The 22,186-nt window shown below is 47.0% G+C and overlaps 1 protein-coding gene across 1 annotated transcript in view; it reads right to left on the bottom strand.

Annotated features, from left to right (window-relative positions):
* tdp1 (tyrosyl-DNA phosphodiesterase 1) overlaps window positions 1–18,926 on the bottom strand; it is a 29,289-nt gene extending 10,363 nt beyond the window's left edge. Inside the window, exons 1-7 of the mRNA XM_033027549.1 lie at window positions 18,802–18,926; window positions 17,973–18,143; window positions 17,346–17,424; window positions 10,211–10,399; window positions 7,805–7,853; window positions 4,737–4,803; window positions 3,582–3,689 (exon numbers count right to left, since the gene is read on the bottom strand). Coding sequence (XP_032883440.1) covers window positions 3,582–3,689; window positions 4,737–4,803; window positions 7,805–7,853; window positions 10,211–10,399; window positions 17,346–17,424; window positions 17,973–18,143; window positions 18,802–18,890 — 752 coding nt within the window. The 5' untranslated portion in view covers window positions 18,891–18,926. The remainder of the gene's footprint in view (window positions 1–3,581; window positions 3,690–4,736; window positions 4,804–7,804; window positions 7,854–10,210; window positions 10,400–17,345; window positions 17,425–17,972; window positions 18,144–18,801) is intronic.
* Window positions 18,927–22,186: the final 3,260 nt, after the last annotated feature.

Below are 22,186 nucleotides of genomic sequence, written 5' to 3' on the forward strand. Positions count from 1 at the left end.
GTCTACTCCGCCATTCAATCATGGATGACCTAACTTTCCCCCTCATTCTCCTGCCTTCTCCCCGTAGCACCAATACCCGTACTAATCAAGAATCTATCTGTCTCTGCCTTAAAAATATCCACTGATTTTGGCCTCCATGGCCATCTGTGGCAATGAATTCCCTCTGACTGAAGGGAAGGGAACGTTTAGAGAGATATGCAGATAGGTAATGTGAAAAATACACATCTTCTAGATGCGCTGGGACGCATCCTCAGTGATGTGACCTGGGGTAATCGGGTGTTTCGGGTCTCACAACATCAGACACCCTCACCCAGGCGACACAGCCGGGGTTGATCAGGCCCCGACTTGCATCCCAGCAGCAACCGCCCACGGATCATCCATCTTAATAACTACTCTGCAGGGGTTGGGAGATTCTAGTGCGTGGAGGGACTGGGATCTGTGGGGGGAGTCCTGGCCGGGCTCCTCCTGCGTCTCCCAGGTTCAAGGCCTGCGCGCTGCACCTCTTTCTCCTTCTCCGAACATTTCATTCTCGCCTGATGGATTTTTAGGCCATGGTGGTTCATTAGGCCTTTCCGTAGCTTTATTAGGTGACTTTCTCACAAAAGACACAAACTGGGGTGCTAACCCAGCCTTTCCCGGGTGCCGTCTTTCCGTGCCGTCAACTGTCTCTCCAGTAGTCACCAAACTGTTCTTGGTTGTCACCCAGTCTATTCCTAGGTGACACTATACCGAGATTGGGTATAATCTTTCACAGATAGATGACCATACCCAGAAATCGTTGAAGGCTGTGTACGTCGGCAGGGGCAGGCATTTCGTTGATGGCTGCTGTTTTCTTAGGGTCTGGCTTCAGTCCATTGCAGGTGAATACGTGTCCGACATAGGTGACCTCTGGAACGCGGAACTTGCATTTCTTGGGGTTGAACTTCAGGTTAATCTCACGTGCCCTGTCCAGAATCTGCTTTAGATTTGAGTCATGCTCCGCTAGGTCCTTGCCATACACCAGGATGTCATCGACAATGATAGTGCATGGGAAGCCTGCGAACAGTTGTTCCATGGTTCTCTGAAAAACGTCGCTAGCCGAATTGATACCAAATGGCATTCTGAGAAATTTGAATCTGCCAGAACAAGCTTTTTGCTTCTAGCACGGAGAACACTCTTGCGCGACCGATTTGGGCCGCGACGTCCTCGATAGTTATCATCGGATAGTGTGGGCGCTTGATGGCTGTGTTTAGGTCTCTTGGGTTGATTGATGTACACTCGGAGCTCATCTTTATCTTTCTTTTTCGTGATGACCATGGTGGAGTCCCAGTCTGTAGGTTCACCGATTTCAGCCAGTACACCCATGGACACCATATTTTTACGTTCAGTCTGGATTCTGTCACGCGTGGCATGTGGCACGCGATGAGGGGCACGGATGGCTGGGTCAACGGTGGGGTCAATGGCAATTTTGTAAGTCACAGGCAGCTTGCCCAGTTTATCGTCGAACAGATCTGGGCAGTTTTTAATCGGGTCCTCAGATATATGTAGCTTGTGAACAGAGCGATCGAACGAGACCAACCCCAGGTCCTGACATGCATGAATTCCGAGTAAAGTCACAGAGTTTGATTTTAGGGCGTAGAAAGTCAGATTTTTGTGACATTTTCCAATAAATACTTGAAGCTAGTTCTTCCAAGGGGGTGCAGCACCTCCCCTCCCCCCCATAGGCATGCAAGGTCGAGTCGTCTCTAGTCAAGGTCTCATTATTTCTTATCTTGTTGTAGACATTCAGGGACATTACATTCACACGCGCCCGGTATCCAATTTGGCCTTCACAGGCTTGTTATTAATTAGCATGGTAACAGAGTGATCCAAAAGCTTACCAGCTGTGTGGAGGAGGGTGTGAACAGTAGACTCTTCATATGAGCTAATTGGATCATCCTCGTGGACAGCTTCGAGCTGTTCTTGAGAGTCGAAGAATGTTTGGTCTTGTTGCAGCATGTGTAGATTACTGCTGAACTGGAATTGCTGTTCCCAAAAATGACCTGCAGCAAACGGCAAAGTGGTTCATTTTCTTGCAGTAGTTGAATGGCTTGCCGTTTGCTGGACAGAATAATGGACCTTTGTTGTGGAAGTAGTTAGTTAGGACACCTTTGCGGCGGTTCATTCATAAATCTTCTGTTAGTTGTTGGCGTGGCTCGTTTAGTGAAGCCCGTCTGGTTTATACTCTTTTTCTGAGTCGAACTGGTCGCTCAGTGGGGCCACAACCTCCAACGTGCGGCAGCTTGTTCGAGAGTTAGGCCAGCATTACGGAGTAGTTCTGTTTTGAGCTTTTGATCGGACATACCACTAACAAGTTTGTCACGTATTAACTCATTCGTTATTTCACCAAAGCGGCATCGCTGAGCCATGTATTTTAAGTCGCAAATAAAACGTTCAACAGGTTCATCAGGAAGCTGTTGTCGCGAGAAGAACTTAGCTCTTTCCAGGATGCCGTTAGAAGGCAGGTCACATAGTTCACGGAATTTACGCAGCAGTACATTGTGGTTACGCACAGTCTCAGCTGGTACTACTACCTGGCCGTTACCGTCAAGTACGGCTTGCGCAAAGTCAAAGGTTTGCGCGCGAATCAGAGCCTCGGGTCCCGCCAGGTTTAGCAAGAGCGAAGCCTTGACCTCATCTGGATCATTTCGATGGACGATGTTGATATAGTGTTCGTAATCAATCTCCATCGTTCTCCAATGTCCGAGTCGAAGATGAGCTGAGCTGGCTTGCGGCACGAGTGAGCCATGGTAATAAAGATCAAACCAATAAAACCTGGTATACGGATGCAGCGGGTTACTTCACGCTTTCCGACACCATGTAAACGACTTGACAGACACAGGTCTGGAGTTTAATTCATCTTTAATCATAAGATATAGTAGGGCGGTACAGTCGGTTGTTAGTTCATTGCTACTGCTAACATGACTACGTAATGTAGGAAATGGGTGTTAATATAAAGTGTGCAGTAAGGTGGAGTTAATGATGCTACACTACTCTGATTGGTTCGCATGCAATAACCAATCTACAGCTTTATTATGCTGTGTATGATTGTAATTGGATAGAAGGATTGTCCCCACCTGTATAACCATGTAATACTGTAGTTATTGGTCTAGAATCACCACCCGTTGTAAGTTACCTCTCACTGTATCAACCATATATATATGCTAATTCCTTTGTTTGAGCACATGTTTCTCACCTGGTCACCATGGTGAAATAAAGGATGATTTAAAGTATTCCAGTCGGTGTTTCCACTGAACGGACTAAGGGATATAAATACCGGAATTATTAGTTGGGCTGAAGGGCCTGTTTTATTGCTCTATGACCTTGACCCGACCTATCAGGCAGGTGGGACCAGGGTAGATGGAGCATCTTTGTTGGTACGGGCTAGTTGTGCCGAAGGGCCTCTTTCCGTGTTGTATGACTTTATGATCCCGACCTGAAACGTTACCTGTCCATTCCCTCTACAGATGCCGAGTTCCTCCAGCACCTGGTGTTTGGCTCAAGATCCCTTCTGTATTCATTCTATGTCCCACGTCTTGGCCTGAGGTAGTCCGAACTCTCACCTGGTGACGAGAAACCACGCGAGCTCTCTGAAATCTGGCGAAGCCCTCATGTACGTCTTGATGTGGGGCAGGGCCCGGCTTCGACCTGTGACCTCCGCCGACCAGCAGCTGAGGAAAAACATGCAGGCAGGTCAAAGGTCAACGTTTGCCTCTCAAAACACACAAACCGTTGATGAATACTTTATTATCACATGTGACATGTCACAGTGACGTTCTAAGTTTTGCATACCTTACACAAAGTATGCAAAGAGACGCCAGGTATAGGATGCCGACAGGGTTACAGAGTCTTCAACAGGTCCCCAATGGACCATCTTTGTCCTCGGCAGCACCCCATCTCCCCCCACCCCCCACATCATAAGTGATAGGAGCAGAATAAGTTACTGTAAAATTCTTTGCTTGTATACCCAAGGTATGCAAATGGTTGCCACATAAAGTACGCTGACAAAGTTATGAAGAGGGTGCAGAATCCTTAGGCCCCCTTCGGTCATGGCTGCCCATGGGTCTCTCTCCAGGGTGCTATTCCCTATATGGAGGATGCCTGTGCGTGACTTTGTTTAATGTGGGGGAGACTGGTGCACAGACAGCCACCCCATGGTCCTTGACAGACCTGGGTCAGGATCCAGTGGCATGGAGTCCAAGACGACCTGAGACCCTTTTCTGCTGCAGCCTTCATCCGCCCTCCCAGCCGTTGTGATGAATGCACAGTCTTTTTCCACCCAGAGTTGGGGAATCGATAAACAGAGGACATAGGTTTAAGGTAAGAGGGGAACGATATAATAGGAACCTGAGGGACAACTTTTTCCATTCGGAAGGCAGTGGGGTGCATTGAACGGGCTGCCAGTGGAGGGAGATACCATGACGACGTTTAAAAGGTAAATTGATAGGCGAGGTTTAGAGGGAAGATAGACACAAAATGCTGGAGTAACTCAGCGGGACAGGCAGCCTCTCTGCAGAGAAGGAATAGGTATACGAAGGAACTGCAGATGCTGGCTTCTCCTCTCCATTCCACCTCTCCAGAGATGCTGCCTGTCCTGCTGAGTTTCTCCAGCATTTTATATCTATCTTGGATTTAAACCAGCATCTGCAGTTCCTTCCAACACTATCAATGTTGTGAAGATCATTTAACACAGACCTGGGAGGTTAGGTATCACTTACTTCATGAATGTGGGCAGCCAAGGCTGTTTCTGGGCTGTGTCGATGGCATAGGGAAGAGAACCTCCACCTGGTGAAGGAAATAACCTCCATTAGCAGTGATCACCCTTCACACATTGAGGCGCAGTTAAAAATACATCGCCTTAAAATTGTTGGTAGACACAAAATTGCTGGAGTAACTCGGCGGGACAGGCAGCATCTCTGAAGATAAGGAATGGGTGACGTTTCGGGTTGAGAGACTGATTCTCCCTAGAGATGCTGCCTGTCCCGCTGAGTTACTCCAGCATTTTGTGTCTACCTTAGATTTAAACCAGTAGCTGCAGTTCTTTTCTACGCCTCAAAATTGTTTGTATACAAGGTATTTTCCAAGAACTGAAGGCGTCACGGTGGCGCAGCGGTAGAGTTGCTGCCTCACAGCGCCAGAGACCCGGGTTCGATCCTGGCTATGGGTGCTGTATGGAGTTCGTACGTTCTCCCCGTGACCAGCGTGGGTTTTCTCCAGTTTCATGCCACACTCCAAAGACGTACGGGTTTGCAGTTAATTGGCTTGGTATAATTATAAATTTTCCCTAGTGTGCTGGAATCACTGGTCAGCACGGACTCGGTGGGCCGAAGGGCCTGTTTCTGCACAGTATCTCTAAACTAAATACATAAGCACATATAAACATAGAAAATAGGTGCAGGAATAGGCCATTTGGCCCTTCGAGCCAGTACCGCCCGCCATTCAATATGATCATGGCTGATCATCCAAAATTAGTAACCCGTTCCTGCTTTTCCCCCATATCCCTTGATTCCTATAGCCCTAAGAGCTAAATCTAACTCTCTCTTGAAAACATCCAGTGATTTGGCCTCCACTGCCTTCTGTGGCAGAGAATTTCACAGATTCACAACTCTCTGGGTGAAAAAGGTTTTTCCTCATCTCAGTCCTAAATGGCCTACCCCTTATTCTTAAACTGTGACCCGTGGTTCTGGACTCCCCCAACTTCGGGAACATTTTTACTGCATCTAACCTGTCCAACCCCTTAAGAATTTTATATGTTTCTACAAGAACACCTCTCATCCTTCTAAATTCCAGTGAATATAAGCCCAGTTGATCCATTCTTTCATCATATGTCAGTCCCGCCATCCCGGGAATTAACCTTGCGAACCTATGCTGCACTCCCTCAATAGCAAGAATGTCCTTCAAATTAGGAGGCCAAAACTGCACACAATGCTCCAAGTGCGGTCTCACCAGGGCCCTGTACTACTGCAGTAGGACGTCCTTGCTCCTAAACTCAAATTCTCTCGCTATGAAGGCCAACATGCCATTTGCTTTCTTCACTGCCTACTGTACCTGCATGCTTACTTTCAGTGACTGGTGTACAAGGACACCCAGGTCTCGTTGCACCTCCCCTTTTCCTAATCTGACACCATTCAGATAATAATCTGCCTTCTTGTTCTTGCCACCAAAGTGGATGACTTCACATTTATCCACATTATACTGCATCTGCCATGCATCTGCCCACTCACCCAACCTATCCAAGTCACCCGGCAGCCTCATTGCATCCTCCTCGCAGCTCACACTGCCAACCAGTTTTGCGTCATCTGCAAACTTGGAGATGTCACATTTAATTCCTTTGTTCTTTAATTCCTTAATATATATTGGCTTGGTATAATTATAATTTGTCCCTTGTATGTGTAGGTGCCTGTGGCACCCCACTGGTCCTGACTGCCATTCTGAAAAGGACCCGTTAATTCCCACTTTGCTTACTGTCTGCCAACCAGTTGTCTATCCATGTCATTACCTTACCACTAATACCATGTGCTCTAATTTTGCACACTAATCTCTTGTTTGGGACATTGTCAAAGGCTTTTTGAAAGTCCAGATACACCACATCCACTGGCTCTCCCTTATCCATTCTACTTGTTACATCCTCAAAAAATTAGAGAAGATTAGTCAAGCATGATTTCCCCTTCATAAATCCATGCTGACTTTGACTGATCCTGTCACTGCTTTCCAAATGCGCTGCTATAACATCTTTAATAATCGACTCCAGCATCTTCCCCACTACCGATGTCAGGGTAACTGATCTATAATTCCCCATTTTCTCTCTTCCTCCTTTCTTAAAAAGTGGGGTTACATTGGCTACCCTCCAGACCACAGGAACTGATCCAGAGTCTATAGAACATTGGAAAATGATCAGCAATGCATCCACGATTTCTAGAGCCATCTCCTTGAGTACCCTGGGATGCAGACCATCAGGCCCTGAGGATTTATCTGCCTCCAGTCCCAACAGTTTACTTAACACCATTTCCTAACTAATGTGGATTCCCTTCAGTTCCTCCCTCCCACTAGATCCTCGGTCCCCTAGTATTTCTGGGAGATTGTTTGTGTCTTCCTTAGTGAAGACAGAACCAAAGTACTTGTTTAACTGGTCTGCCATTTTCTTGTTTCCCATTATAAATTCACCTGTTTCTGATTGTAAGGGACCTACATTTGTCTTCACTAATCTTTTCCTCTTCACGTAACTAAAGAAGCTTTTACAGTCAGTTTTGATATTCCCCGCAAGCTTTCTTTCATGCTCTATTTTCCCCTCCTAATTAACCCCTTTGTCCTCCTCTGTAAAATTCTAAATTTCTCCCAGTCCTCCAGTGTGCTGCTTCCTCTGGCAAATTTATATACCTCTTTCTTGGATTTAACACTATCCCTAATTTCCCTCGTTAGCCACGGTTGACCCCCGTTTTATTTTTACGCCAAACAATTGTTGTAGTTCATCCATGCGATCTTTAAATTTTTGCCATTGCATCGCTACCGTCAATAAAGTATCATTTGCCAGTCTATCCTAGCCAATTCCCGTCTCATACCATCAAAGTCTCCTTTCTTTAAGTTCAGGACCCTCGTCTCTGAATTAACCGTGTCACTCTCCATCTTAATGCAGAATTGCACCATATTATGGTCACTGTTGCCCAAGGGGCCTTGCACAACAAGATCTCTAACTAATCCTTCCTCATTACACATACAAGCTCATGCACATACGCACAGAACATACTATGTTGATAATACGCGTGTGAAAGTTGATGTAAGATCTTACCTGGATATCCTTCCAAACTTGTTCTGACGTTCTCGACTGTCGGATAAACCTACACAACAAATTTCCAATTAAAATAATTATTCTTAAACTTTGGCCTTTGGTTCTGGACTCCCCCAACATCGGGAACATGTTTCCTGCCTCTAGCGTGTCCAAACCCTGAATAATCTTATATGTTTCAATAAAATCCCCTCTCATCCTTCTAAACTCCAGAGTATACAAGCCCAGCCGCTCCATTCTCTCAGCATGTGACAGTCCCACCATCCCAGGAATTAACCTGGTGACCCTACACTGCACTCCCTCAATAGCAAGAATGTCTTTCCTCAAATTAGGGGACCAAAACTGCACACAATACTCCAGGTGTGGTCTCACTAGGGCCCTGTACAACTGCAGAAGGACCTCTTTGCTCCTATACTCAACTCCTCTTGTTATGAAGGGCAACATGCCATTTGCTTTCTTAACTGCCTGCTGTAGGCCATTCTGAAGAAGGGTCCCGACTCTGAACGTCGCCTGTCCATTCCCTCCACAGATGCTGCCTGACCCGCTGAGATCCTACAGAACTTTGTTCGGTGCCCCAATTAAATTCAAACTTGAAGCAGAAAAAAAATTGTGTTTTAGTTCCAAAATAAACACGGCAGGTCCCAAATGGTTCCATCGCCATTAGGAGATGAAGGTGAGAGAAGTCATAGTCTGAATATAGAGCATAGAAACAGGCCCACTGGCCCACCATGTCCATGCCAACTGGCCAATGACTTACAATATTAATGCCATACTCCAGCACTTTGACCAAAGCCTACTGTGCCACATATTCATCTAGATACTTCATTAATATCTGAAGAAAAGTCCTGGCCTGAAAGGCTGCCTTTCCACGTTTAGGAAATGTGTAGGAAGGAACTGCAGATGCTGGTTTAAAACCAAAGATGGACACAAAATGCTGGAGCAATTCAGGGGGACAGGCAGCATTTCTGGAGAAGGAATGGGTGACGTTTCGGGTCGATACCCTTCTTCAGACTGACTCCCAAGTCTGAAGAAGGGTCTCGAACCGAAACGTCACCCATTCCTTCTCTCCAGAGATGATGCCTGCCCCGCTGAGTTACTCTAGCATTTGGTGTCCACCTATCCATGTTCTCCAGAGATGCTGGCTGACCTGCTGAGTTGATCCAGCACTTTGTGTCCATTTCAGTGTGAATCTGCACAAGTCATACCCATGTTAAAACTCCAGCTCAGTTCTACTCACAATGGAGTTATGGGGGAGAGGCAAGATAAGCCACCACGCTATTCGGCAACTCTTCACCCAGACAAGGAAGGTGGAACTCTTCACCCTATAAAGGTGTTCAGTGACGCATTCAGAAAGTAAATAAGGAGAAACTATCACCAGAGGCAACTGGAACCATCAACAATGGTGAAGCTGTAGAATTCTTTGCCTGTGGAGGCCAAGTCAGTGGATATTTTTAAGGCAGAGATAAATAGATTCATGATTAGTGCGGATGTCAGAGGCTATGGGGAGAAGGCAGGAGAATGGGGTTAGTAGGGAGAGATAGATCAGCCACGATTGAATGGCGGAGTAGACTTGATGGGCCGAATGGCCAAACTCTGCTCCTATCACTTATGACCTTATGATCAACTCGGTGAAAGACGCTCTTTGGTCTGCCCGATACCTCGTTGGTCTCCGAGCAGAGCGAGATGTCCGTCAGGGAAAGTTGCCGACTGGCCCGCTCCAGATTGCAGGAGTGCGTGCTGAGGGACGCCCTGAAGTTCGGTACAAACAACGGCAAGGCTCTGCGGGAAAGGAGTGCGGCACAGCAGCAGAGCTGCTGCCTCACAGAGCCGGAGACCAGAGTTCGATCCTGACCTCAGGTGCTGTCGGTTTATGGAGTTTGCACGTCCTCCGTGTGACCGCGTGGGTTTTCTCCGGGTGCTCCAGTTCCCTCTCGCACTCCAAAGACGTGCGGGTTTGTAGGTTAATTGGCTTCTGTAAATTGCCCCGATTATGTAGGGAGTGGATTGGAAACTGGGATAACATAGAACTAGTGTGAACGGGGAATATATGTAATAAAATTGAACCGCAGATGCTGGTTTATACCAAAGATAGACACAAACTGCTGGAGTAACTCAACGGATCAGGCAGCATCTCTGGAGAACGTGGATAGGTGACGTTTCGGGTCAGGAGCCTTCTTCATGCTTGTTCGGCGTGACGTGCGGGTTTGTAGGTGAATTGGATTCTGTAAATTGCTCCATAGTGCGTAGGGAGTTGATGCGAAAGCGGGATAACATGAATCTAGTGAGCAGGTGATCATTGGTCGACGTGGACTCGGTGGGCCGAAGGGCCTGTTTCCATGCTGCAACTCTGAACTAAATGAAACTAAAAGGTCGAAGTCCTTCTCGTGGTGCTTTGAAGAATACACCCACCAAATGAAGAGGAGCCGGCTTCAGGCTGACGAACTGTCTCTGATTTGGGCCTAGTGTTGCAAGGCTCTCCTTAAACTCCGAGCACAGCCATTTTGTTTCATCGCCTCCCAGGGAGCCGATGCTGGAGAACTGGCCAATGAGGGGCCACGATTCCTGGTTCGGCACGGATGAACTGCAGTTGCTCAGCACCTGGGGGGGGGGGGGGGAAGAGTCAAGAGGGAAGAGTGTTTTATTGTCATATGCCCCCGAAACAGAACAATGACATTTGATTTACAGACTGTTCCCAGGGACACATTCAGAGACTGACATCGAGTGCCAACGCCAAGGCTTGGTGGGGGAGGACCACAGTCTAGGGTCCGCTGCTAGACATGGGGGGTACGGTATGGTGGAGACGCCCCTCAAAATAAGGGAAGGTATCCCATGCCAGGGGGCCACAAGAGTGGCACGGGTGGGGGACAGATTTGTGAAATCTGAGAAATGTATAAACACTGTATTGAACAATTTGTATAGCCTCCGAAAATGTCGCTGAATTTTTCGCACAGTTCACGTAATGTATATATTTATTACCTGAATAAAGTCTATTTTGAAATTTAAAAATTAAAAAAAAAAGAAATTGCCCAGATAGACACAAATGGTGGAGTAACTCAGCGGGTCAGGCAGCATCTCTGGAGAGGAGGAATGGGTGACATTTCGGATCGAGAACCTGCTTCAGACTGAAGGTAGACAAAAATGCTGGAGAAACTCAGCGGGTGAGGCACCATCTATGGAGCAAAGGAATAGGTGATGTTTCGGGTGGAGACCCTTCTTCAGACTGATGTGGGGGTGGGGGGGCTGGAAGAAGAAAGGAAGAGGCGGAGACAGTGGGCTGTGGGAGAGCTGGGAAGGGGAGGGGAAGAAGGGAGAAAGCAAGGACTACCTGAAATGGAGAAGTCAATGTTCAATTTATTAATTGGACTGATAACTCTGGAGGTTTTTAAACTGGATAGTTGGCTAGTCATACTGATATAGCAGCACAGTTTAATATACCAGACAGATTCCACATCCTCTGTGGGTCTTTAAGCCACTATATATAATTCTTAGTTTCCAGCAATTCATTTTGTTCGTATGAAGCTTAAATTAAAATTTAAATCAAATCCGTGACTTACTAGCATCTGAGGCATCGTTAAAGGCAAGGTGAACATTGAAATTTTATCTCGGTATTGTTCTGCAGATTATGGAAATTAAATAAACCGTGACATCAGAGAGAGACGGAGGCACAAGGGACTGCAGGGGCTGGCGATGTGAGGCAAAAGCTAAGCGTTGGAGGAACTCGGCGGGTCAGGCAGCATCCGTGGAGATGAAACGTCACATTCGTGAGGGGCGCAGCTTTAGGGTGCGAGGGGGCAAAGTTGAAAGGAGATTGTGCGGGGCAAGTCTTTTTTTCTGCAGAGGGTGGTGGGTGCCTGGAACAGCGCTGCCAGGGGTGGTGGTGGAGGCAGATATACCATAGCGGCGTTTCAAGAGACTTTTGCGTATAGATACAAGGATACGCAGGGAATGGAGGGTGTGCATCACGTGCAGGCAGAGGAGATCAGTTAACCTGGCAGAAGGGTCTCGACCTGAAACGTCACCCATGCCTTTCGCTCCATAGATGCTGCCTCACCCGCTGAATAAAGTTTATTTGATTTTATTTTAATTCTTACTTGCAGCAGGGACAACAGGTTGGTAAATGTAATACTCAGCAAACATCATAATATACAACAGAAAATGTCAGTGTAGAATAGAATAGAATAGAATAGTTCTTTATTGTCATTGTAACATGAACCATGTACAACGAAATTGTAAATGTCAGCCAGTCAGTGCACCATTCCAACATTTCTAAAAGCTAACGATACATACAAGGTAAATATTTAAAAAGATAAACAACAAAAATAAATATCATAAAATAGCACGCATAAACACCAGCCCTACATCCTTCTGTCGATTTCATGTATGTACTGTATCGCACCTGCGTTCACTTGGCGGCACATTTAGTGCCTTTATAGCAGTGGGTAAAAACTGGTTTTTAAGTCTGTTGTCCTTGTCCTTGTAGATCTGTACGTCTGCCTGATGGTAACAGTTCAAACAGGGAGTGTCGGGGTGGGAAATGTCATTTATAATACTCTGGATTCTTTTGATGCAGCGGGAACTGTGGTAAGTCCTCAAGGTAAGGAGAGGAATCCGACAATCCTCTGGGCGTTGTCAATGGCCCTCTGAGCAGCGTTTCCTCTGAGCCGCTGTGCAGTGGTGTACCATACGCATACACAGTATGTTAGGAGGCTCTCAATGGAGCACCGATAAAAGGACAGCAGCAGTCTCTGAGTGATGTTATTCTTCCTGAGCACCCTCAGGAAGTGCAGTCTCTGCTGGCCCTTTTTTCAGCAGCGCAGAGTGTTCACGCTCCACGTCAGGTCCTCCTCAATATGGATTCCCAGGAAGCGGAAATCCGCCACCCTCTCCACACAGTCCCCTCTGATAACTAATGGTACCATGTCCGTTTTATTCTTCCTGAAGTCTATTATTATCTCCTGGTCTCCTATAGATGAGAGGGGATCTTATTGAAATATATAAGATTACTAGACTAAGTGGGACCCGTTGGGTCCCAGCATCACACGGTCACCCAACGCAATATTCCACCTCTCCACCAATTCCAATATTGCTGGCCAGTGGGGGGGTTCTGTAGCGCTAGTATGGGTGTTGTGGGCCGAAGGGACTGGTTTCCAGAGGGCATATACATAGCAGTAACTCTCTTGAATTACTCAAATGGTTCAGGGTGGCGTCTCCACTTGGGGCCTTCCGTACTCAGCGCCACCTCTCCACTAAGCGGAAATGACACATTCAGCGCCACCTCTCCACTAAGCGGAAGTCATGGAATGAGCGGCAATTTTGCATTAAACACAGTCCTGATCTAATAAACGTTATTCATGGTTGTTCCTTCCAAAAACTGTGGAACTTTTCAATAAGGCACAGTTAAAAGGCGCATTTTCAAAACAAACCTGTTGCATTTGGCAAGGCAACTTTAATTTGACAAGCAAGTTGAATTTGTCAAGGCAAGTTTAATTTGGCAAGGCAACTTTAATTTGGCAAGGCAAATTTAATTAGGCAAGGCAACTTTAATTAGGCAAGGCAACTTTGATTAGGCAAGACATCTTTAATTAGGCAAGACAACTTTAATTAGGCAAGGCAACTTTAGCATTCTCAAACCAACTTTTCAATTAGGCAAGGCATTCTCAAATCAACTTTTCAATTAGGCAAGGCAACTTTAGCGTTCTCAAACCAAAGGCAACTTTTGCATTTTCAAACCACATTAAGGGCACTCACAGTTTAGTAGACATGTGTTCAATGTTATTCACAGCTCAGATTGAGAGACGTGACCCTCTCGCTCCCCCATCTTGCAGAGACTGATGAGGAACTCACCACTTTCTGGGTTTTAGGTTTGATCGTCCTCCGTGAAGGGGCCGTGGCCTTCAGAGAGAGAATCTTCAACATTTTTTAAACATTAATAAGTCTTTTATTTTTCATCAATGGGAAAACTCCTCTTGTTCCTGCGTCCAGCGGAGGGGGACTCTGGGTAAGATGGCCAAAATTCTCAGCCCGTACGTTGGCCGGTAGGGTTTTTCTAAAATCCTATACAGTGGGCAACAGGAAGTTGGTCAAGACTGAGACTTTTAGGAATATAGATTCAGGGTTTGGACACGCTCGAGACAGGAACATGTTCCCGATGTTGGGGGAGTCCAACCAGGGCCCACAGTTTAAGCAAAGGGGGTAAGCCCTTTAGACGGAGACAAGAAACACTTACTTCTCACATGAGCGTTGTTAGAGGTCTGTGGACTCTTCTGCCTCAGAGGGCGGTGGAGGCCGGTCTCTCTGGATACTTTCAAGAGCGAGCTAGATAGGGCTCTTAAATAACGACGTCAGGGATATGGGTGAGAAGGCAAGGAACGGGGTTCTGATTGTGGATGGTCAGCCATGATCACATTGAATGGCGGTGTTGGCTTGAAGGCCGACTGGCCTGCTCCTGCACCTATTGTCTATATAGACAAGGATAGCTATAGATTGGAATAGGTAGGGTAAATAGTATTTTACGCAGACTTTTACCCAGGGGAGGGGAATTGACCGCAGGACATGGGTTTAAGGTGGGGGGGGGGGGGGGGGGGGAAAAGATTTAATCGGAACCTAAGGGGCAACTTTTTTTTACACAAAGGGTGGTGGGTGTATGGAGGAGGTGGTTGAGGCAGGTGTTATCACCACATTTAAAGAACATTTGGACAGGTCTATGGGATAGGACAGGTTTGGAGGGATTTGAGCCAAACACACGCAGATGGTAACAGGCAGACAATTGATCTAGTCTCAAGGGTAGACAAAAATGCTGGAGTAACTCAGCGGGACAGGCAGCATCTCTGGAGAAGGAATGGGTGACATTTCGGGTCGAGACCCTTCTTCAGACTGACTCAGTGTGAAGAAGGGTCTCGACCCAAAACGTCACCTATTCCTTCGCTCCATAGATTCCGCCTCACCCGCTGAGTTACTCCAGCATTTTTGTCTACCCTTGAGACTAGATCAATCTGAAAAAGGGTCTCGACCCGAAAGGTCACCATTCTTTCTCTCCAGGGACGCAGCCTGTCCCGCTGAGTTACTCCAGCATTTTGTGTCCACAGGTATGTGGGACTAGTATAGATGGAGCATGTTGGTTGTCGTGGGCAAGTTGGGCTGAAGGACCTGTTTCCATGCTTATATTAAAAGTAACAGAGAATAATAGAGCAAGGCCAAAAACAATGCCCCCAAGTCTATGTAGTTTGGCGCTTTTTTGGAACTGTTCCTGAACCTGGACGTTATGGGCCTGTCCCACTTAGGTGACCCTTTAGGCGACTGCCAAGTCAAGTCAAGTTTATTCGTCACATACACATACGAGATGTGCAGTGAAATGAAAAGTGGCAATGCTCGCGGACTTTGTGCAAAAAGACAAACAAACAAACAACCAAACAAACTATAAACACAATCATAAACACACACATATTCTTTTACATATTAAATATTGTGGGCGGAAGGAAAACGTTCAGTAAAGTCAGTCCCTGGTGAGAGTTTACAGTCCTGAATGGCCTCTGGGAAGCTCCTTCTCAACCTCTCCGTTCTCACAGCATGGCAACGGAGGCGTTTGCCTGACCGTAGCAGCTGGAACAGTCCGTTGCAGGGGTGGAAGGGGTCTCCCATGATTTTATTGGCTCTGGAGTTGCAACTCCTGATGTATAGTTCCTGCAGGGGGGCGAGTGAAGTTCCCATAGTACGTTCGGCCGAACGCACTACTCTCTGCAGAGCCTTCGTGTCCTGGGCAGAGCAATTCCCAAACCAGATGGTAATATTTCCGGGCTTTCCACAGCCGCTGAGTAGAAGCACTGGAGGATCCTTGGAGACTGATAACAGAGGGGAAGAAGCTGCCAGGGACCAGTTTTAATGGAATTCACCTACGACACCTGGCGACAACCTATGACAGAACCTACGTCAACCTACGACAACACCTGCGTTAACCTACGACAGCAAAAATAGTCCGCCACTGTCGCCAAAATATCTTCAGCATGTTGAAAATTTCCAACAGTGGCCTGTAGTCGCCCAAAAAGTAGTCTAAGAGGGACAGGCCCTTTGCAGTTTTCAGACTTCTGTACCTTCTTCCCGATGGCAGGGGTGAAATACATGTGTGGCCAGGGCGGTGTGGGCCTCTGATGATGATGGCTGAGGCAGATACAATAAGATATTTGGATAGGTACAAGGATAGGAAAGGTTGCAAGGGATACGGGTCAAACAAGGGCAAATGGAACTAACGTAGCTGAGCATCTGGGCCGGCATGGTCAAGTTGGGCTGAAGGGCGTGCTCCCCTGCTGTGTGACTCTCTAGATTTATTTCTGTCACGTGTACCGAGGTACAATGAAAAGCTTTTGCTTGCGTGCAAATCGTATAATACCAGACATGAATCCCATCAAACCAAACACATGCACAAAGATTGGAGCATTGAGAAAAATACCAGAGTGCAGAATATAGTCTCTCGGCATTAGAGCACAACAGTTCCAGAGTAAAAGTCCAATGACCGCAATGAGGTACGATGGAAACATGGGATGGACCCCGAGCTTGTGGAAGGACTGTTGAGATGTCTGATAACAGAGGGGAAGAAGCTGTTGCTGAGTGTGGTGGTGCGCGCTTTCAAGCTTCTGTATTTACTGTTCGATTGGAGAGGGGAGACGAGGGAATTATCGGGGTCGGAAAGGTCTTTGGATTGTGTTGGCTGCTTTCCCAAGGCAGGTAATGTTTCATTATCTAGTCTTGGAATATAATTGGGAGTATTATCTAATTATTGAGTATTATCTATAATTGAGAGTATTATTTAGTCTAGGACTTAATTAGGAGTATTACCTAGTCTCGGACTATAATTGGGTGTATTATCCAGTCTAGTACTACAGTTGGAAGTATTATCCAGTCGAGTACTACAATTGGAAGTATTATCCAGTCTAGTACTACAATTGGAAGTATTATCCAGTCTAGGACGACAATTGAGAGTATTACCTAGTCTAGTACTAGTTGGGACTATTATCAAATTGGGCTATAATTGGGAGTATTATCTAGTCCAGGACTATAAATGCGAGAACATAATGCATCTAGTCTAAGACTATAATTTGAGTGATAGCCTAGGTCAGGTCAGGTCAGGGGGAGTGATGGTCAGGTCGGGGGGAGTTCCCCCCGCCACGGGTACCATGTAAGCCCGTGCTACCTGCTCCATGGTCGGATAGTCGTAGACTAAACCGTCTCCCCCACCTAGGTTTGCCAGGTGAGGAGGGGGCTGTGGACCCCCAACAGGACCAAAAACAAGACCTGTCAAAGGGCGCGGATGAGCTCCTAGCGAGCCGACGGCCATCCACACTTCAGTCGAAGTTGCGATCACTGTCGTACATAGCGTTGTAAGATATGATGATAAAGCACAAACACCAAAATCCTATACTTCCAGCGGCGGAAGTCCGCAGGAACTGGAGGACAGAGATGTGTGGTGCGTCCGTCACCGTCCCGTTGGAAACCAGCGCCACTGCGTCGCTAATGTTATCAACGATGATGAATCCTAGCCGTATCTACGTACCTTTCGGAGTTTTAAGTGGCCCCACTTTTGCTTCTCGTTGCCTTGGTGACGACCAGGTGTGGAGCCAATGAGGTGAACTCTGCCCAGGAACAAATTAAAAAGAACTTCAGTCGCTAAATACGAAACACTTTGAACAGTTGTGACATTAACAATGAGACACTTGCATTTGGGGAGAACCTTTCCTAAACCTCAACATGTCTTAGAGTGGTGTATTTACTGTAGACGTTGGAGATACAGCGTGGAAAAAGGCCCTTCGGCACACCGAGTCCACGCCGACCAGCGATCCCCGCACACTAGCACTATCCTACACACTCTAGGGACAATTTACATTCATACCAAGCCAATTAACCTACATACCTGTACGTCTTTGGAGTATGGGAGGAAACCGGAGCACCCGGAGAAAACCCACGTGGGTCACGGGGAGAATGTACAAACTCCGTACAAACCGCACCCGTGGTCAGGATCGAACCCGGGTCTCTGGCGCTGTAAGGCAGCATCTATACCACTGCGCCACCGTGCCGCCGCCCCCCCCCCCCCCCCCCCCGACTGTGAGACTGGATTGTGAGATGGTTGTGGCGACTGGTCACGGGGATGGGGCCCGCCGGTCGGGGGGGAAGGGCAGGTTACCTGGTCAGTGACAGGTCGTGCTGCTTTATGTGTCCAATCCACTCGTTCAGCCCAGTTGACCGGTACGACACCAGGTAATCGATCAGGTCCCATTTGAACCTGGTGGCAGATTCTCCGGCTGTTTCGGGACTGCCGTCCGGTAACCGTGGATACAGTGGGCTCAGCCATATCCTATCAACAACCAGGAAGGAAAGCATTAACTTTTGAGAAAGCGTAAATACACTTTAATGACGTCAGGGTATCTATCCCATTGAGCTCCACAAGTTTCAGTATAGTTTAGAGAAACAGCGCGGAAACAGGCCCTTTGGCCCATCGAGTCCGCGCCGACCAGTGATCCCCGCACACTAACATTACATAGTAAATGTAGATTAATTGGCTTGGTGTTTGTGTAAATTGTCCCTAGTGTGTGTGTGTGTGTGTGTGTGTGTGTGTATGTGTGTGTAGGATAGTGTTAATGCGCGGGGATCGCTGGTCGGTGTGGACTCAGTGGGCCGAAGGGCCTGTTTCCGTGCTATATCTCTAAACTAAACTAAAATTTCTCTACACACAGATCAGTCTGAAGAAGGGTATCAACCCGAAATGTCATCCCACTTCTTTCTCTCCAGAGTTGCTGCCTGTCCCGCTGAGTGACTCCAGCATTTTGTGTCTACCTTACTCTACACACACCCTGGGGACAATTTACATTAATACCAAGCCAATTAACCTACAAACCTGCATGTCTTTGTAGTGGGAGGAGGAAACCGCGGATCTCGGCGAAAAGGACACTGTTTTAGGAAGGAGATGAGGAGAAATGTCTTTATTCAGAGTGTGGTGAATCCGTGGGTCTTACCCCTGGGTCTTCTGGTGCCAATCGCCATGGATCAAGTTAGAGGTGTGGATCACAACTCGGAAACCTTCTTCATATAAAAGCAACATCATTTTCCTGCAGGCGGGAGAATATAATGCATCAGAATAGTCTTGCAGAGACTGATTGAGGCACACCACTTCCTGATTGAGGCCTTTCTCACCATTCGCCTGGGGTGTGCAGTAGCAAGGTTCGTTTGATTTAACGGACGTGAGCACACAGTTAGCTGCAGACTCCGCCCAGGACAGGAAGGCTCTGCAGGAACGGAAGGGACGTCACGACCGCGGTGCCACAGGTGCTGTCGCCGAGGGAGGACGGACGGAGCCGCGGCTCGAGAGACTAACAGAGACTAACAGAGGCAAAGAGGTTTGCCTCGCACTGCAAGGGAGCAGTGGACCAGACAGGAAGAGCGGACGGAATTACCACTAGACAGCCAAACCAGTAGGTAATTTACGGCTGGGGTGAGTACTTTCCCATTTATAGGAGGTAGGATTATATAAATAAGGGGTGTATCAATACAGTAGGGGATTCTTAAACAGGACCAGTTAATTACCTATATAAGATGGGCGGTCAGGAGATGTGCCAATACTGCGAGATGTGGGAATTTGTCGACACCATTGATGTAGAAGATCCCTACAGCTGCAGTAAGTGTTTGAGGCTAGAGGAACTCCAGCTCCGCATTGATGAGCTGGAGACCCAACTTCATACGCTGCGGTACATCAGGGAGGGGGAGTATTACCTGGATGTTTTGTGCCAGGGGATGGTCACACCGACCAGTTTAACTAATTCAGTAGGCAGTGAGCAAGGAAAGGAAGGTGTGGCCATAAGCGAGGCAGGTAGGGGGAACCAGGAGGAGATGCGGCAGGAGCCACAGCCCTTGTCCCTGACGAGCATGACCGAGGCTCTTACTCAATGTAAGGACGGGATCAGGGGCTGTGGGAGGGATGAGCAACCTGGCTGCAGCACCGTGGATCAGGAGGCCATTCAAGAGGGGGGAGTTAGAAGAAATGCCGTAGTGATAGGGGATAGTATTATTCGGGGGGTAGATAAGGTTCTCTGCGGCCAGCAGAACATGTCCCGAAGGCTGTGTTGCCTACCCGGTGCTAGGGTTAAGGATATCTCTGCGATGCTGGAGAGAAATTTGCAGAGGGAGGGGGAGGATCCAGTGGTCGTGGTCCATGTGGGGACCAATGACATAGGAAGGACGAGGAAGGAGGATCTGCTGAAGGAGTTTGAGCAGTTAGGGAATAAATTAAAAAGCAGAACCTCGAGGGTACTGATCTCCGGATTGCTACCTGAGCCACGGGCCAAATCGGCGAGGGTACGTAAAATTAAAAAGCTAAATGCGTGGCTCAAAGACTGGTGTGGGAATAATGGGTTTGGTTTCTTGGGCCACTGGCACCAGTACTGGGACAGGGGGGATCTGTTCTGTAAGGACGGACTTCACCTGAACGGTGCTGGGACTGGGGTCCTGGCAAATCATATAACTAGGGCAGTAGAGAGGTCTTTAAACTAAGTAGCGGGGGGGAGGTATCAAGGGGGGTAATAACGGCAGGGGTAGAGGAAATAGAGCAGGGTATCAGTGGGGAAGCGGAAATTCAAAATGTGACAGGAGACAGAATTTGTGAAGATAAAGATCTAGATGTAAAAGGGGCAAAAACGGAAAGGAAGGGTAGTAAAAATCATCTGAAAGTGCTTTATCTAAATGCACGGAGTATTCGTAATAAGATAAATGAATTAACGGTGCAATTAAGTATATATAGTTATGATATCGTGGCCATTACGGAGACATGGCTGCAAGGAGATCAGGACTGGGAGTTAAATATAGAGGGGTACTCGACAATTAGGAAAGATAGACAGGAAAGAAAGGGAGGAGGGGTGGCCCTTTTAATAAGGGAGGGAATAACGGCAATAGAGAGGAAGGATATTGCGTTGAAGGATCAGGATAGTGAAACAGCTTGGGTACAGATAGAGAATAATAAGGGGAAAAAAACACTAGTGGGTGTAATTTATAGACCTCCAAATAGCTGTGACGCTGTTAGTCAGAACATAAATCTGCAAATAGTTGACGCATGTAAAAAGGGAACTGCTGTAATCATGGGGGACTTCAATTTTCATATTAATTGGGCAAACCAAACTGGGCAGGGTAGACTAGAGGAAGAGTTTATAGAATGTATTAGAGACGGGTTCCTAGAACAGTATGTCACCGAACCGACAAGGGGGGAGGCAATCTTGGATCTGGTCCTGTGTAATGAAGCAGGATTAATTAAAAATGTCATAGTTAGGGACTCGTTGGGAACAAGTGACCACAATATGGTCGAATTCCATATTCAAATAGAAGGGGAGCAGGTTGAAACTCAGGCTAGGGTGCTTAGTCTAAATAAGGGGGATTATGAAGGTATGAGGACTGAGCTGATCAAAGTTGACTGGGATAGCAGACTCAAGAATAAGACGGTACATGAGCAGTGGTGTACGTTTAAGGGTATACTGTATAACCTTCAAGAAAAATTTATTCCTATGAAGAAAAAAAGGGGTAAGGGTAAGAACAGTCAGCCATGGCTCAGTAAAACTATAAAGGATAGTATTCGGCTGAAGGCAAGGGCATATAAGGTAGCCAGAGATAGTGGGAGGGTAGAGGATTGGGAAGCATTTAAAGGTCAGCAAAAAATAACTAAGAGATTAATTAAGACGGGGAAAATAGACTATGAAAGGAATTTAGCGAACAACATAAAAACTAATAGTAAGAGTTTTTATAGCTATATAAAAAGAAAAAGGGTGGCTAAGGTGAACGTTGGTCCATTGGAGGGTGAGACTGGAGAGTTGTTGGTGGGGAACATGGAAATGGCAAAGGCATTAAACGAGTATTTTGTATCAGTCTTCACCATAGAAGACACAAAAAATATTCCAACGCTGGATAAACAGGGGGCGGTAGGAATGGAGGAGCTAAATACTATTAAGATCACCAAGGAGGTGGTATTAGGGAAATTAATGAGACTGAAGGAGGATAAATCCCCTGGGCCTGATGGATTACATCCAAGGGTCTTGAGGGAGATAGCGGTGGGGATTGTGGATGCATTGGTGATAATTTTCCAAAACTCCCTGGAGGCAGGAACGGTCCCAGTGGATTGGAAAATGGCCAATGTAACACCTATATTTAAAAAAGGAAGTAAACAGAAGGCGGGTAACTATAGACCGGTTAGTCTAACATCGGTGGTGGGTAAAATGTTAGAGACAATTATTAAAGAAACACTAACGGGGCACTTGGATAAACATGACTTCATCGGACAGAACCAGCATGGTTTTGTGAAGGGGAAGTCCTGTTTAACGAATCTGCTCGAATTCTTTGAGGAAGTAACAACCCGGGTGGCTA

The sequence above is a fragment of the Amblyraja radiata genome, chromosome 9, assembly GCF_010909765.2.
Source record: "Amblyraja radiata isolate CabotCenter1 chromosome 9, sAmbRad1.1.pri, whole genome shotgun sequence".
NCBI lineage: Eukaryota > Metazoa > Chordata > Chondrichthyes > Rajiformes > Rajidae > Amblyraja > Amblyraja radiata.